This window comes from Daphnia magna, linkage group LG5 (assembly GCF_020631705.1).
Source record: "Daphnia magna isolate NIES linkage group LG5, ASM2063170v1.1, whole genome shotgun sequence".
NCBI classification, from domain to species: Eukaryota; Metazoa; Arthropoda; class Branchiopoda; order Diplostraca; family Daphniidae; genus Daphnia; species Daphnia magna.
In genome coordinates this window covers 5,343,035-5,359,901 of record NC_059186.1, presented here as the reverse complement: position 1 = coordinate 5,359,901, position 16,867 = coordinate 5,343,035, and the positions used below count along the sequence as shown (strand labels likewise).

The window sequence follows — 16,867 nt, the reverse complement described above, 5'->3', positions numbered from 1 at the left end:
CATGTTACAATTTATTTTGTGTAGCCCCGCCCCTCGGCCTACCGGCCGGAAAATGTACAGGGCAAGGGGCAGTTAGTTACTGAATGTACCTCACACCGTCAAGACAACAGCCAGTACTCCCGTGTTTTCTTACTCTCATCTTTACATTTTCATCTTTACTAAGGTAAGTTCAGTAACGGGCTGAACTAAATCTTACGAACACTTCCCTAGCTATCGTTCCCGTGTTAATTCAAGCTAACGGAGTGGAAAAAGAAACTTTTTCTTTTCTAGATCCAGGAGCGACCGTTAACTTAATTCGAGAGGATATAGCTAAACATCTTAAATGCAAAGTGAATGAAAAAGTGTATCCTTTGGGTCATTTCATGGCCGAGACCCCCAATTTCAATCCACTACGGTTAGTCTGACTGTTAAGGCTCGTGACAGAACCTTTGAAGCTAATTTAAAGCAAGTTTCTAATGTACCCATTCAGTACTTAAAGTTACCATGCCCACCGAAGGAGTTAATGGAGATCCGAAGTCGTTACACTCATCTCAAAGACGTGAAACTGGTTTATGTTAGAGAACCAACCATCCTAATTGGAGCGGGAAACCAATGGCTGCACCTACGTCTCGATGAAAAACTATCTTTTGTCGGAACCGACGCTCCCTTTGGTTTATTTACGCCATTTGGTTGGACTTGCGTTGGTGATTTAACAGTAGGAACGCAGCAACATGCGTCAGCGATTTATCGTCCAAACAAAACATTGCTGGCGGTCCAAAAACTCTGCTAAAGTGTACAAGAATCGCCGACGGAAGCGCTACTTTTGCGTCAAGCTGAGAAATTGTGGGAAACGGAAAGCTTTCCAACAGTAACTACAGCTCAACCGTTAGAATCAGCCGAGGATAAACTGGCGAGAAAGAAATTGGAACCGACTATTCAACTCGATGGAACCAAGTGTGAAGTGAGACTACCATGGATTTCAGATGATATCACACTACCCGATAATTACAACAGTGCATTGCGTCGACTTTTTTCTATTGAAAACAAATTCGCACACAATTCTAACTTTGCTGAGAGATACAAGGCCGTGATCGATGACTATGTGGAAAAGGGATTCGCTCGGCCTCTAAAAGAAAGTGAATTGAAGGGCATCTTTGGGAGAAATTGGTACTTTCCCAACATCATGGAGTCGTAAATACTCTTAAACCCGAAAAGGTTAGAATGGTCTTTGATGCTTCGGCCAAGTATCAAGGAATTGCACTCAACGAAGTACTGCTAAAGGGTCCTAACCTTATCAACGATATAGGTGCTACCCTTCTACGCTTGAGAGAAATGCCGGTGTCCCAATCTGGGGATTGCTCCACCCTACGATTTCTCCACCCTACGATTTCTATAGCGTCCACCTAGCTCTCGAAAAAGACCCGCCGTATATGAGATGTAGCGACAAATCTTTGGATCGGTCTCCAACCCCTTTCATCTGCTCTCAAGTGCTCCGACATATTGCTGACCTACATCGTAAAGAATTTCCTAAAGCTGCTGAAAAGGTCAACAGGAACTTATAAGTGGATAACCTTCTGGATTATTTTTACACCGTAGATGAGGCTAGTCGAGCAGTCAAAGATTCTACTGCATTGCTATAAAAGGGAGCATTTCATCTAAATCAATGGATCTCTTCATCTCGACGGGTATTGTCTCTCATTTTAGAAGGTGATCGTAATCAACCTCGCCTGAATTTGGATCTAGAGGATTTACCTACGGAGAGAACCTTAGGCGTTCTTTTTGACAGCGAAAGTGACAGCTTCATCTTTGATGTTAAAATTGACGTTGAAGCAGGGACTAAGCGTCAGATCCTGAGTGCCGTGTCTACCTTGTGTGACCCACTGGGTTTTTTATCACCAGTGATCCCTAGCGCTAAAAGAATTCTACAAGAATTGTGGCTTGTCGGGGTTGACTGGGATGACCCAATTCCCGAAGTAATTCACCACCAGTGGAACAAGTTGACTACTAATCTTAACCATCTCGAAGCGTTCAAGATCCCGCGAGATCTAACTTCTTCTAGTGACATCAAAGACATTCAGCTGAACGCTTTTTGCGATGCATCCACCTTTGGGTTTGACTCTGTGGTGTGCCTGCGAGTAAGCTATCGCAAAAATATCGTCACCGTAAATTTCCTAACGTCACATTCCCGCGTGGCACCACTTCGTCCGCTTACCGTTCCGAAAATTACAACTCCAAGGAGCAATTGTGGTACTACGCCTTGTGAAGTTCGTTCAATGGACCCTTCGTATTGTAATTAACCAATTGGTATTGGTCTGATTCTATAACTGTCCTTCAGTGGACAGCCTCAAAAACTTGCCACTTTCAGACGTTCGTCGCTAATCGAATATCCGAAATCTTAGAGCATATATATATAGAGAAATCTTAGCAGCAACAACTGAATGGAGACATGTCCCAGGTATCGAAAATCCAACTGATGAGTGCAGCAGAGGACTTTTTCCTGATGAGATGATGGAAAATTTTCGTTGGGTGCATGGCCCAGCCTTCTTGCAGCAAGAAGAAAACGCCTGGCCAATAACCATCAAACTTCCCGAACCTTCTGTCGAAGACCCAGAGGTATCAGCCACCAACTGGATTGGGCTCGTTTACGGCCCTGCTGAAGAAAATAGACTCCGCTCAATTTTGGAACGAAATTCCAACTATAATTTAGTGATGCGAGTTGTTTCTTGGATTCTTCGTTTGATTTCAAACTTGAAGTTGAAATTACCGGATCGTGACAAATTGCGCATTGGTGGTAAATGCATTCAGTGCGCTGCTGATCATTGCATCAAATCTGTGCCATTTGATATATATTCCGAGGAAATTGAGGCCTTAAAGGATAAAAAGCCATTAAAATTGAGTTCGACGCTGTTAACTTTATCACCATTTTGGGATCAGGAAGGAATACTGCGAGTAGGAGGTTGCTTGAATTACGCCCCCCTTTCGTTCGATGTCAAACACCCAAAAATCCTTCCTCATGATCATCCAATCACGCGCTTAATCGTCATGAGAGAGCATGACCTACTATTTCATCAATCTCGTGAAAGTCTACTCATCTCAATAAGGTCTCAATATTGGATCATTAAAGGACGAGTGGATATTAAAAAGTATCTGCAAAAGTGCTTCACTTGTAAACGTCATACAGCTACTCCCTGTATTCCTTTAATGGAACCACTTCCGTGTCATCGTTTTGTTCCGTTCCAACGTCCTTGTACTCATGTGGGATTGGATTATTTCGGCCCGTGCAACATCACCATTTATCGTCGCAAAGTAAAACGATATGTTTTGCTGATAACCTGTCTCAATACTAAACTGGTGCACTTGGAAGTTGCAGCCTCACTTGACTTATCGTCTTTTTTGATCGCCGTTGCTTCGTTCACCGCCCGAAGAGGTCGTCCGTCAGTCTTGTATTGCGGCATTGGAACTCAAATTGTTTCTGGGGACAAGGCAATCCAACAAGGCATCGAGCGTCTCAAGGAGCAGAATATCGTTGGTCAAATGGTGAAACAAGAAATCGAATGGCATTTTTCACTACCATTAGCGCCGCATTTCTTTTGAGTTTGGGAAACACTTGTGAAATCGGCAAAGGTGATTCAAGCCGAATCACTACTGAATGGACGTCCACTGACTTACTTCAGCGTGGATCCTCGAGATCCAGAACGACTTACATACCTAATCATTTTTTTAGCGCAGAGCTCGCCAAATACCACATTCCGACTTCGTTTATTTCGGTGGTTAATATTTTGGCAAAAGGTCACGCTTTACCGGTCAATTCGACACAAAATGTTAACCAACGAAATAAACGAAGTGGCAAAAGGCCGCGCTGCGATGGATTACACACGAACACGAGGTTACAAATACAAAAACAGGGAGCGACAGGTTGTGACTGTCCACCACAACGAAAACGAATAAGACTGCCCTAGTTGCTGCTTCTTCCTCCGTCCTCGGTTATGGCGGAAATACATGAGAAAAAAAAACAAATGAAGGGTGCTAATTCGAAAATTAGCTTTAGTTGTGAAAGGGGGTGAATGAGGTGGCGGAAATGTAAGGGAGGGTAACCTATTAGCAAAACCATGAGATATTAGTTCAGCCAGGGGCAGACAAGTTCAGACTTGTCTGCCCCTCGGAAATGGCACGATCACACACATACACACACACACACACACACAGACACATAAAGACAAAACGTAAATTATAATTACAATAAATCCTAACGACTTCTGTCGTTAACACTTATTTTTTTCAAATTAAAAACTACGAAACTTTATAATTTTCCCACAGGTATCCATTGTTGTTACTGCTGAACCATGGTCTTAACCGGTATTAAAAATGAAATGTTATGACTCAGCGCCTCTAGCGGATGCCCGGATTTTAGTTTAAAAAAATAGAAGACAAAATTGCGAGCAGGCGACAGCTCGTAGACTTCTAGTTTCTATACCATGGTAAATAATTGCACTTCAACATTGCTAGAACTCTGAGAAGTAGGACTTCATTTCTAATTTGCAATCACTGTACTATTTCGCCACCCAAATTATAAAGTTCAACACAAAATTTTAATTCCTTCTTTAAAAAATGAGCACACTTGCTGTTGGAACAGGAGAGCAGAAGACGGTTTCCAAAGATTCCAGATGACTTGATGGCAATGACCAGCAGAACACTGAACAGGCATGACTAAAACGTTTTTCATGTAGGGCTGTGGAGCCCCTACGCAAACAGGATATCTTACAACATTGCATTGGTGATTATAAATTTAATTCAAGCTTAATTATTAAACGAAATATAACATTTATATGTTTTAATGGAAAACTGTTTGTTTATAAAATAATTGGAATTTAAAACAAATTAGTAATGAAAATATATCATTCGCTTATTTAACTTAGCAATAGCAACATCGTGATGATGCCGCCATTCATCATTCTGACTTCAGTTAAGTGTTAACAGTTTTAACCGTGACAGTGCGTACACATCTTGAGGATCAACAGTTCTAAATGAGCTTTTTAAAATTAAACCATGTATTACATCAGTTAAGTGTTTACAGTTTTAACCGTGACAGTGCGTACACATCTTGAGGATCAACAGTTCTAAATGAGCTTTTTAAAATTAAACCATGTATTACTTACCTTTAAAATTTTGTGAACGAAAAAAGCATTCTCCATCTTCATCCAGCGTTCGTCGAAAAAAAGCCTTAGTAGGAAAACGGCAGTGTAGAAGAAGGATCGATATTTCAGTTGCAAAATTCAACAGAAAAGACTATACGAAAAACTTATTTGGTGACGAAGGTGAACTGCACAGGTCAGACTATTATAGATCATGTTTTTATATTGAATTCTAACTAATGTATTTCTTATTAGAGTGATGTCCCGTCATTGTCAATCACCACAAATAAATATAACGTAGAATCTTTTCTCTATCGTACTTCTGGTGCAACTCCAAATGATGGCAGTTCTTAGGTTAGCATGTTCGTAATATTTTTGTTATGCCAATAAAATTTAATTCATCCTTACTTGTCACAGGGAGGCTGATAAAATTCAAGTTTGCATTGACGTGAAAACTTATCGACAGAAAAAAACAATGGTCTTGAGGACATTCTATTTGTTTCACCTTCACCATTACACAATCAGTGTGGTGTAATCTATGATTCTGATTATGATGAAATACAAAAACTTGTATTGGATTGAAGTGAGTAAGAATATGATCCCGTTGATTGGGATTTTTATGTTGATGACAATGATGTTTCGCATAACCCAAGTGAAATGGAGATGAATGTAAAAAAAAGCTTGGTTAATTGGGTAGTGGAATGCAATATTCCACGTAGTCATGTGACTAATTGGCTGAAAAGACTTAACCACGACGCTGGTTTAATATGTTTGCCACTTGATTGGAGGATACTGATGACATCAGAAAAGGGAAAGGTGATATGCCACCAGGGAAGTACCACCATCTACAAGTACAACCTGCTCTTTGTGCTATCTTGGTAGCAATGGAAGACAGAGGCAGGCCAATTCAGGACGTGATGTTTTTATTATTCAACATTGATGGTCTTCCTCTATCGAATAGCAGTTCTAGTGACTTTTGGCCAATACTATGCAAATTCTTAGGTAAGTAGTTTGATGTTCTTTTTTTATTGAAAGCATAATTTTAGTTAGATTTCCTCATTTCTTTGTACATGTGTAAGATGGGACGACGTTTTTGTGGCCGGAATCTACCACGGAAACAAGAAACCCAAAGACATCAATGACTTTCTTGCCAGTTTCATAGAAGATATTGTGAACCTGAGAGCTGTTGGTATTCAATTTCAAGGTAAGAACATCAAAGTAGGCGTCAGCGTTTTATGTTCTGATGCCCCCACGATGCCATTCGCTTTAAACATTGTCTCTCACAATGCCTATTATGGTGCCGAAAATGTACGATGAAAGGATTGTGGGTTTCAACAGGCCACACGCAACCCAAAACTGGCGGTCGTGTCAACTATCCAGATCTTGATTCGCCCCTTTGAACAGACGAAAGTTTCCGGATGAGGGTGCAAAAAAAAAACACCATAATAGAAACAATAACCGGTCCATTGTTGAAGATATATTGACCGATATGGCTCAAGATGTGATTATATGCACGTCGTGGGCATTGGTGTCTACAAAAAGCAATTAGGTGAATGGTTGTCTGGTAAAGGCGATAAAATAAGATTTTCACCTGACGATATTATTGCAATATCTGAATATCGATCTGGAATTCGAATGTATATTCCGAGAAACTTTGTTGGAAAAACTAGACCTCTCGAAGAACTTTCCCGTTGGAAAGTCATCGAATTAAGGCTAGATATCTTATATATTTCTCCAGTTTCTTTCAAACCTTTTTTGTCGCATAGGCGGTACAAACAATTGATGTTACTGCACGTTTGCATTAAACTATTGGTGAATAAGGATTCTTGTCAAAGCAACGCGCCTTTCGCAGACAAATTGTTAGGGCAGTACGTGATCGCAAATGCCAAGCCTTATGGTGCAAAAGTTGTAACATTCAACGTGCATTGCCTTATTCATATGGCAAATGATGTACTAAAACATGGCTGTCTTGACGACTTCAGCGCATTCCCTTTTGAGAACAAACTTCAGAAAATTTAAAATTTGTTGAGGAAGAGTGGTAGACCTTTGCAACAAATTGTGCGGAGCTTGGACGAAATTAATATGTCAAATTGGAAGAAAGATAGTTTGGACCTTAGTAACGGACCTCGTTTAATAGGGTTACGTTTTTCGGGTCCGTTGTTACATTATCACAACTTGAGATTTGTTGAACAGTATAGGAAACTTAATTTCAAAAATTCCCTATTGACTTCCTGTACTCCAGATAATTGCATTTTCGTGGCAGGTCAGCCAAATCAAATTGTTGTCATAGACAATTTTGTTAAATTTCATGGACAAGTCTATGTATTAGGAAAAAGGTATCTAAAGCTTGATGACATGTACACATACCCATTGCCATCATCGGCTTTACACGAAATATTGGCATCTCAGTTGTCACTTGTCCTCGAAGCATTCCCTTTGACTGCAGTTATTTGGAAAGCCGTTCGTATACCAAGTACCATTCCCGAGAACGGATTCATCCCTCTTGAATCACAGTATCTTTTAATTGTGCTCTTCGTTGCCAGGAATGACTTAAAATAAACTGATTTGCATTCTGAACCAGATTTTTTTTAGTACTCTTATATTACATATTACTCGTTCGGATTTGGACGTCCCGTGAATGTCGACATTCAGATTTTTTAGATACGTCTTCGTTTGGACATCCAATGTATATCATTGTATGATCCCTACATCCAAAAGGCAATTCGTGTCCTTTTCGGACAGCTCTGAGATGTCATGCTAAGAATGTTCAGATGACGTCCCATTAGTTACGTCAATCGGATGTCCAAATCGCGTCGGAAAACGACGAAGGTAAATCGGATATACCGACGTCTCTATGATATCCCTAAGACAAAGAGTGCTAGTAGGGTGAGTTTGGAGCTACTGAAGTATTCACTGGATAAACTCGATGCGCTCCGTGCAATAAAGGATGGTGTTTCGGACTATAGTTTCCAACATTGTAGACGATTTCGGTGGGACAATCAGTTCCACGATATGTGCCATTCAGACATCTAAAACAAAGGCGTTTCTCCTTTACCCCTTCCACTCTGGCTGTAACATCTATGGCCTTAAATGTGGAACAGGATTTATGTGTGTTATTACACTAAACCCATTCCTAGAGGAAACCTTTGTTGTCTGACGGAGATGGTGAGGGAGTCTTGCTAGGATGACTTAGTAGCAATTTCCTGACTGGTGGAGGTGTGGAAAGATTAAAGACGTTGGTAATTTTGCCAAAAAGAGGAGTTGGTTTATTGGCAGACGAAGAACCTCTCTTCTTTTCTGTCTGTGGAGCTGGTTTTCTATGGGTAGAGGGCCTTGTCATCAATTCGCCCATCACCATTTCATCTTTCCATTTTGCTGAATCCTTGAGAGTAGCTCGTGTCGAAGTCATCCGGTACGCTTTCACGCTCCAGCCACTTCGCAGGCACGGAGGCAATTGAGAGACTACGTGGTTTAAAATAATCCCGTATTCCATGTCTTATTCATTGCCACCAATCCTCGGGGCATGCATGGCGCCATGAAGAGTTCGTTTTAGCTTTGCTTCGGCCTGTGAATCATCATCAATCATTGATTGGAGATTTATAAGTTCCATCAGATGGCTTCGAGCAACCACATATGATTGACCATAGTGCTTGTTTACTTCTTCTAAAGCATCATTCTAAAGAAGTGGACGGATTGTCCAAGTGTTCTGCTATGCAAGAATGAACTTGGGGAGTAGCTGTTTTAGAAAGGAATGGCATTCAAGCGTACGACGTTACCACATTATGGATCATGTACCGAAACAAAGGTATAAAGTTTGGCCATTCCTTTGCATAATTATTGAATGGCGTTATCTAGATCTTTGGTAATCCATTCATTAGCCAATTTGGACTGAATCCAGATAACGCATCCATTGGTGGAGTTGTGCATCGGCGATTCCAATCATCTCTACTAACCGATGGCATTAAAGGGTGTGACGAATAACCTGTCCTCGATGGATCTATTGGTCTAGGATCATATCCAGACGTAGCCGGGTTTTCAATCGGTGATACAGGCCAAGAGGTACAAAATACATTATTTGAAATAAATCGAATCGATTATTTGCCGTAAGGCTGTGAGGTTGCGGATGATAACGTGATTCATCTGCCGTGAAGAAAGACTCTTCATAGACTTGGTGTGTAGAAGTACGACTAACAGTCGAAACACGACTTACTGTAGAATCTTGTGAATTATGTTAATCTTCAAGGAAATGATCCACCTGTTGTAAAGCTCCTCGAACACGAATTTATACGCATATAATGATTTTATTGGCTTGGCGCATCGGCCGATTTGCTTTCCATAATCTTTGATTGAATAAAAAATGCGAGTCTCGCACTTTTTCCAATCGGTTCTGGATTTGATTCCTTAGGGGCTCCAGAATGACGACCACTATTACTTACATAATTTTTGATCTCGGAGAATTGATTTTTTAAAACGGTGGTAAACGTGTCTATCGTTCGAAACGTGCCACTTGAACTGCTTGAACTCATTCTTCTGATGTACCAGGCGTTCGATTTCTAGATTCAGATGATACACTTTGGCTTCCTACGCCTGTATAATTTCTATTACGGCGATCCGGAATTCTAATATCCGGCATACTAGTTGAATCGTCACCGTAATTTGTCCTTGCTCGGACCATAGCGAAAGGTAGACAATGATTTCTAATACATTGATTGTCACTAGACTAATTGACGATTTTGTATTATCTATTAGAATAAGACAAATTGTTGCAAATGAATTCAATTCCACATTTATATTGTTAAGCCTGCATGGGAATTAACAATATTTAATATTAGGACTTTTAAAATTCAAATAAATTAATCTCGTGTCACTTACAGTGCTTCCCCCACGGGCAGGATTGTAGGTGGCAAGGGCCTTCTTTGTTCATTGATGTAGAAGGTTACCATTGTCCCCTATTTTTGGCTCAGTGTACTTTGTAAGTCTTAGACGAGGACATCTCGTCTACTTCCTACGTAATTTTGTTTTAAGTTTAGGATCAGTTTCCCCTCTCCCTCACTCGCTGGTGTTCAATTTTCTTTGTCCACCTGAAAACGAGGAAATACAGTTTGTTTAAACCCCACCCGTCATTTATCACTCATCTTGTCATCACGCTCATCCTTCAATGCTGCTCCAACGTCTCCGATGCACGAGAGCGTTAGGAACAAATGGTGTCAAAACCCGGGATTTAACGAACACGTGCATTTCTCATTTATAGTAAAACGTGTTAGATTCTGTAAAATTATCGAGTATTCTCCTTTGTAAAACTTTTGCACACATCTACGCCTGCCTGAAGGCAAGTCCCAGTCTACCACGCGTTAAACATCTGACTGTATCGTCGCTGTATCTACGCGTTTAATCGACATCCGTTTACGTGTGACTACTTCCTTGTCTTTGAAGCCGTAGCAAAATCCGAGAGTATTGAATCGAGTTTCAATATCTCGAAAGAAGACAAAATGAAGCCTGAAGTCTTGAAGAAAACGATCTCTAGCAGAAACGTGGAAAGAGAAAGGCGACCCTCACGAAGTTAAAGAATCGGCTCAGAAAAGCGGTGGCAGATCACATAATGGGAGCCGTCAGACTCAAGAAGTAGCAAGTCACAGCATGGCAAGATGAGTTCATTCATATCTACGAAGAAGTCAAAGATCTTCACCACAAGTATATGGAAAGCTTGCCCGATATTACGGTTCAACAACGTCAAGCATGTAAAAAATGGAAGGTACAATTCGACACTGACCACGTAGAAATTCTCAATTTCGCCATTCGGTATGCCACATCATCACGCCATTCAGTCAGTTCTATTGTGAGTCAGCTTCACGCGTCACGATTAGCACAACGTTATTGCAGAAGAATTCCACTCGTTCGGGCACCAACCGATACTCCCGGACAAACCAGCCAGTGAGACCTGTACATACAGAAGCAAATGCTGGAGCTGGCAAGGTGGAACAAACAAAAATCAAGATGGAAGCCAACGCAACGTGAGTCACGGAAACGTTGAGTAAGGCTTTAAAGGGTATGGGTGAGCAGCTAGGCAAACTCATAGACAGCTCCCATTTCACGCCCAATGAAATTGCCGCAACAGTTGGTTAAAGACTCGCGTAAGATGTTGCACGACATTGATCAGAAAATCAAAATGGATAAGTTTGACTTAAATGCACATATCGAAGGCCTTCTAACAGAGATTGGCGTCAGCAAAGTTCACCTGAGAACGATACAGGAACAAGTCATTGATCAAAGAGCACGCATACCAAGTCGACCACTGACTCTATCAGCTAGACAAGAAGTTTCCGCCCGGTCTACCTTGAAGTCGGTCGAAGCCACGGTACTGCATCACAGAACTCTGCTCGACGCCGATACCTCTTCACGAGAGCAGAAAACGAGTATAACGGTTCTCCTGCTCTCTTGTTCATGCTAGAAGAGGTGTTGTTTAAGGAAACTAGGAACGAGATGAATGACGGTGAATGCCTCGCTGATGAATCAATTTTTTCTGTGGTGTGAAAACGTCTCGACGAAGTTTACAGTCACACGGAAGTCATGGATCAGACATACCTCGATGGTCTGCTGCAAATTCCACCTTTCAAGAGCCAAGATGCTGCTACCCTCAAGATATTTGCAAACCGGTTACACGGAGCAGTGGTGACTCTTTCCCAATCAAGATACGCGCATGAACTTCACTGCCGTACCACCCTGATTGCCATCGAACCGAAGCTAACGTTATATCTGAAGAGGAAAAAAGCTGGAGTGAAATTCAACGTTCTAAACCTGGAAGATTGGGTAACTGTAAAATCCATGAGTAAAGAGCATGGACAAAATTTCTTTGAGTCCTTGCCAACGTCGACGTCCAAAGCCGTACGGTTTGATGCGAAGAAGCCAGTCAGGGACAGAACCCTACTCACTCATCAGCCATTGAACACCTTTCGACAGAAGAAGGCTCTAAAGTAACATCATCTTCACCTCCATCAGCCGCGCCTCAGGGAAGACGACCGAAAATGGAGACGAGAACAGTCGAAAAGACTGACCACTGGAGGTGCCTAGTCTGTAACGGCAGGGCTAAAAATCTGGCCAAATGTAACGTATTTATGGCTTTCACGCCAACAAAACGGGCTGAAATAATCTTTAAGTCTGGAAGATTTTTTATATGCTTCACCGGCAAACACGAACGCAGGGAGTGTTCCAGAGATATCAAATGTACCATTGGTAGATGCGCTGGATACAGACACCACTCCCTTCTTCACGGATCCGAATTCATCCCGCTGAGGAAACTATCAGATCCGCCGACTCCATCAGCAACTGCATCGACTGCATTCCTTGGGACACTAACCGAGAAGAAAACGGTAAAGTAACGTGTACGTTTCAAAATCGTGCCCGTTCGTATTAGCGTCGGAACAAAATGGGTCAACACTTTCGGATTCCTGGATACCGGAAGCGACACTAAGCTGATTAGGAGCGATGTAGTAAAGAAGTTAGGATAAGTTGGACAGCCTAAATGCATTAACGTTGTTTCCTATGATGGAGCCACATCGAACGTACAAGCTTCTGTTGTGAACTTCTTCCTCTCGTCAGTCGACGAAACAAGCTGGTTTCAAGTTATGCACGCATACGCCGTCAACAATTTGAAGGTGATGCCGAATCTGTGAGAAATAGGCAAACATGCCGTTAACGAATTCTAGATGGCTGCACTAAACATCCGATATGCTCTGGGCCTTGACTACTAGTTCTAGAACTGTCAAGTGTGCTACTGTTTAGCCCCACTTCTCTCTCTCTCTTGACGTCTACTCTAGGCAAGGCTGACACTTTTCGTTAGCTCTACATTCAAACATTCAAGTCTTATCTTTTCTCATTTTCGAAGTATTCTTCTTTAATTGATTTCTTGAATCGAGTGCAGGCACTCAGGTAATATTGGGTACCACATATAGCATTATACTTGTATGCTGATTAAATATGTGTTCAATGCAAATCCCTGTCAATACAGATGCCTCATGGTTGACTCAGATATTCTTGTATTTCTAACAGGTTTGGGTTCAGCTCACGAACCTTTTTGAGTCAAGATAGTGCAGTCAAATCAAGAGAAGACAGTTACTTGCTCAAGTTCCGAGGCAACGTTTCCATTTTAAAAAAAATTATGTTGGTGCCTGTCCGCTCAGCACAAACTCATCAATAGTACTTTCTGAAAAGAAGAGCAAGTCGTAGAGGTAAAATATTTGCACATATATTCCAACAGTAGTCTAACGCTCTCTCTTTCATACAACAAGGCTATTTTTGTGATCATAGACTGAACGGCTTTGTCAAGGTTGCCAGTCACAAAGCCAAGCACAAGGCAATTTGTAAATTGAAGAGAAAGAAATTCCTGTTGAGGTATGCTTGTTGGGAATATACCTTATTCCCAACATCCGACCACGCGAATTGGATGACGGACGCGACTTCCACAATGAAATCTAGTTTATGATTTGGGTGGCCCTCGCTAGTAGGCCACCATCTTTAATTGCACTTTGTATGTAGCCCCGCCCACGGCCTACCAGCCGCTAACATATACAGGGCAAAGACCAGTTAGTCGAAATACAGATCTCCCACAGTCAACACCAAAACCAGTGCTCCCATGTTTTCATCCTTTCATCTTTACATTTCATATTTGCTAAGGTAAGTTCAGTGCACGGGCTGAACTAATTCTTACAATGCCTTTTGAATACGTTAATACTCAACAGATGCTTATTTTTAATTGTGACTATTCAGCCAGTCCATACATTTACGACATCAAGCCAAGGCAGTCAATAGAAAAACTGAAGTTAAGGAATGTGTTGTTGAGTATGTTACCACATCCATAATCAGACACACGTGTGTAAAGTTTGTGAATATCTATCGTACAACACAGTACCATTCACATATCAGCTAAAACAAAGAAGGCAGACTCCTCTGTTACAATTTTTCTGTCGAACTTGACCATTGAGTCATTCCTCTAGCCGAGATGGCACAAAACACCCTAAGAGAAGTTAATCATATAGCCAAATTTAATGGTAGCAACTTCTCTTTGTGGAAGTTCGGATGTTGGCTTCTACTCAAACAACATGGCCTTGTTGATATTGTGACTGGAGAAGAAAGACATCCTGGGGAAGTCGACATCGAAGACAACGCTGTCAACGCCGAACAGATAGCAGATTGGATGAGGAGAGACGTCATGGCCTGAAATTATCTCATTGCAACAATTGAAAGTAAGCAACAGATGACCTTAATTAACTGCCGTTCCGCTCACGAAATGTGGACGCGACTGTCCGCCCAACACTTACGAAACGCCGTCGAAAACCAGCATGTCTTACAACAAAAGTTTTTCGAGTATCAATACAACCCCGATAACGACATTATGTCACATGTGACCGTAATCGAAACGATGGCGTCACAGGTAACTGACGTCGATACACCCATGAGCGATATACACATTATGAGAAAGATCATTTGTACTCTGCCACCCAGCTACCGCAGTTCTATAACAGCTTGGGACAGCGTACCGGCAGAAGAAAGAACACTGACTTTACTCACGTCCAGACTACTGAAAGAGGAAAGTATGACCAAACGGTGGAACAAAGGCGAACAAGATTAAAACGATGCAGCCTTTTTTGCAAAGAGCTCTCAGAAAAATCCTCATTGGGGCGCAACGCGTGGGACCAGGGGAAGAAGCCGAGCTGGCAGAGTTCAAGGCCAATCAAGATAGTATCATCCATACCCTCCACCTCCTCGCTGCACATACTGCCAGAGAAATTATCACACAACAGATATATGTCGTAAACGCAAACGGGACGAAGCCCAACAAAGAAATGATGAAGGAGCAGTGGTACCAGATCAACATCGTCAACCCAAAGATAACAGTTTCCTGTCTGACGACACGTGTCTATTCGCTAAAAATTCCGAAGATTGGTTTGCTGATTCAGGGGCCACACAACAAATGACCGGCCAAAGATGTTTTTTCAAGAACACCAGTCAAACCCGACTCCTGGTTCGTCAATCCCATTGGTGGCGCCCGTTTAGCAGTACTCGTCCACGGTGAGATTAACTTTATGACAGTGGTGAATGGTATTAAACGCGAAGCAACTTTCAAGATGGTTCTCTACATTCCAGGTCTTGGAACCAATCTTTTATCGATTGCGGCTGTGACGGAAGTCGGTATAACGGTCCATTTTGTTGAATCCAGTGTCACATTTAACAAAAACAACGCGATCGTAACGGTTGGAAAGAGAATCGGCAGGAGACTCTATCATCTTCACATCTCCGTTAATCAACCACTTGAAACAGCCTACTTTGTAGCTCCAACTCCTCCATCAATTGAAGTATGGCACCAACCCCTAGCCCATGATAGTTACGGCAAGATACTGACGATGGCCTCCAGTAAATCAGTTGATGGATTGATCCTGCCAGAAAATAGCGTTTCTCCTTCAGAGTCTTTCTATGGCAGCGCCACTGGGAAAATGGAACGCTCCCCATTCCAAAACGGAAGAACTCGTGCGCTGCAGGTTGGACAGCTTATCCATACTGACATGTTTGGACCAATGCACGTTGCCACTTCTGGAGGTTCCAAGTACTTTTTTCTCTTTACAGACGATTACAGTGGTTTCCGCACGGTATATTTCCTAAAACAAAAATCCAAAATTGCAGAAAATTTCCGAAAGTTCAGCAATTTCTTGTGGACAGATACCAGACAGACTATTCACACCTTAAGATCTGACAATGGAGGAGAATTCATCAGAAGCGTATTCCGGAGCTGGCTGTCAGAAAAGAGAATTATGCTAGAGACTTCAGAACCCCCCGCACCAGAGCAAAATGGAGTATCAGAGAGAGCCAACAGGACCATCATGGAAGGCTCCAGATGCCTCATTCACGCTAAGCATCTACCAGTCGAATTATGGGGAGAAGCCATCGCTTGCGCGGTCTACACCCTAAATCGTGTCACTACCAAAGCCGCTCCAAAAACCTCATTTCAAAATTGGTATGGTTCTAAACCAGACTTTATCCAATCTACGCATTTTTGGCTCCACCGCTTACATTCATGTTCCCAAAGCTGAACGAAAAAAGCTTGACTCAAAAAGCACGTTGTGTTACTTTGTTGGATACTGTACTAATAAAAAAGCCTACAGATTCTGGGATCCGGACACAAAAAAGATGAAGATTGGCAGATCTTCCCCGAGCAGATCTACCACGACCCAAAGTCGCTATCCCCACAAGAGAACATCCCTAATCCAGTGGATCGTATCCCACACCTAGTGACTATAACACCTGACTATCAAGAGATTGACCAACAGCCCATGGATCGTCATGTGTTGGAGGAGAATAGTCAAATGGAATCAGAAATGGAAGGAGATCCACCTACTACGAATCAAGAATCAACCAGAAACTCATCGACCCTTCCCGAGGAAGACACTACAATCGTACAGAATGAAGACGTTGTAAATCCACCTCAACGCCATCGCAACTATACCTATCCTCTACGTATTCGTGAGCCTAAGCGACAGTGGGACGAGTCATTACAGTCAGTCTTCGAACCTTTAGAACCAGAAAGCTTCAAAAACGCCATGGCGTCTCCAGATGCCAGCCTGTGGAAAATAGCAATGCAAGAAGAGTATGATTTCTTAATTCAAAACCAAACCTGGACACTCAAGCAGCTGCCACTAGATCGATCTCCAATTAAATCCCGCTGGGTCTTTAAAATCAAACCAGGAATACGTGGCGCACCTCCTCGC

The 16,867-nt window shown here is 42.0% G+C and overlaps 1 protein-coding gene and 1 pseudogene across 1 annotated transcript; both read left to right on the top strand.

Annotated features, from left to right (window-relative positions):
- The first annotated feature begins 2,484 nt into the window (after positions 1-2,484).
- On the top strand, positions 2,485-3,573 carry LOC123472623. The gene has a single exon (XM_045174494.1). The coding sequence runs from the start codon at positions 2,485-2,487 to the stop codon at positions 3,571-3,573; it is 1,089 nt and encodes a 362-aa protein (XP_045030429.1).
- A 2,195-nt stretch (positions 3,574-5,768) lies between these two features.
- LOC116923321 lies at positions 5,769-7,670 on the top strand (annotated as a pseudogene).
- The last annotated feature ends 9,197 nt before the right edge of the window (positions 7,671-16,867 follow it).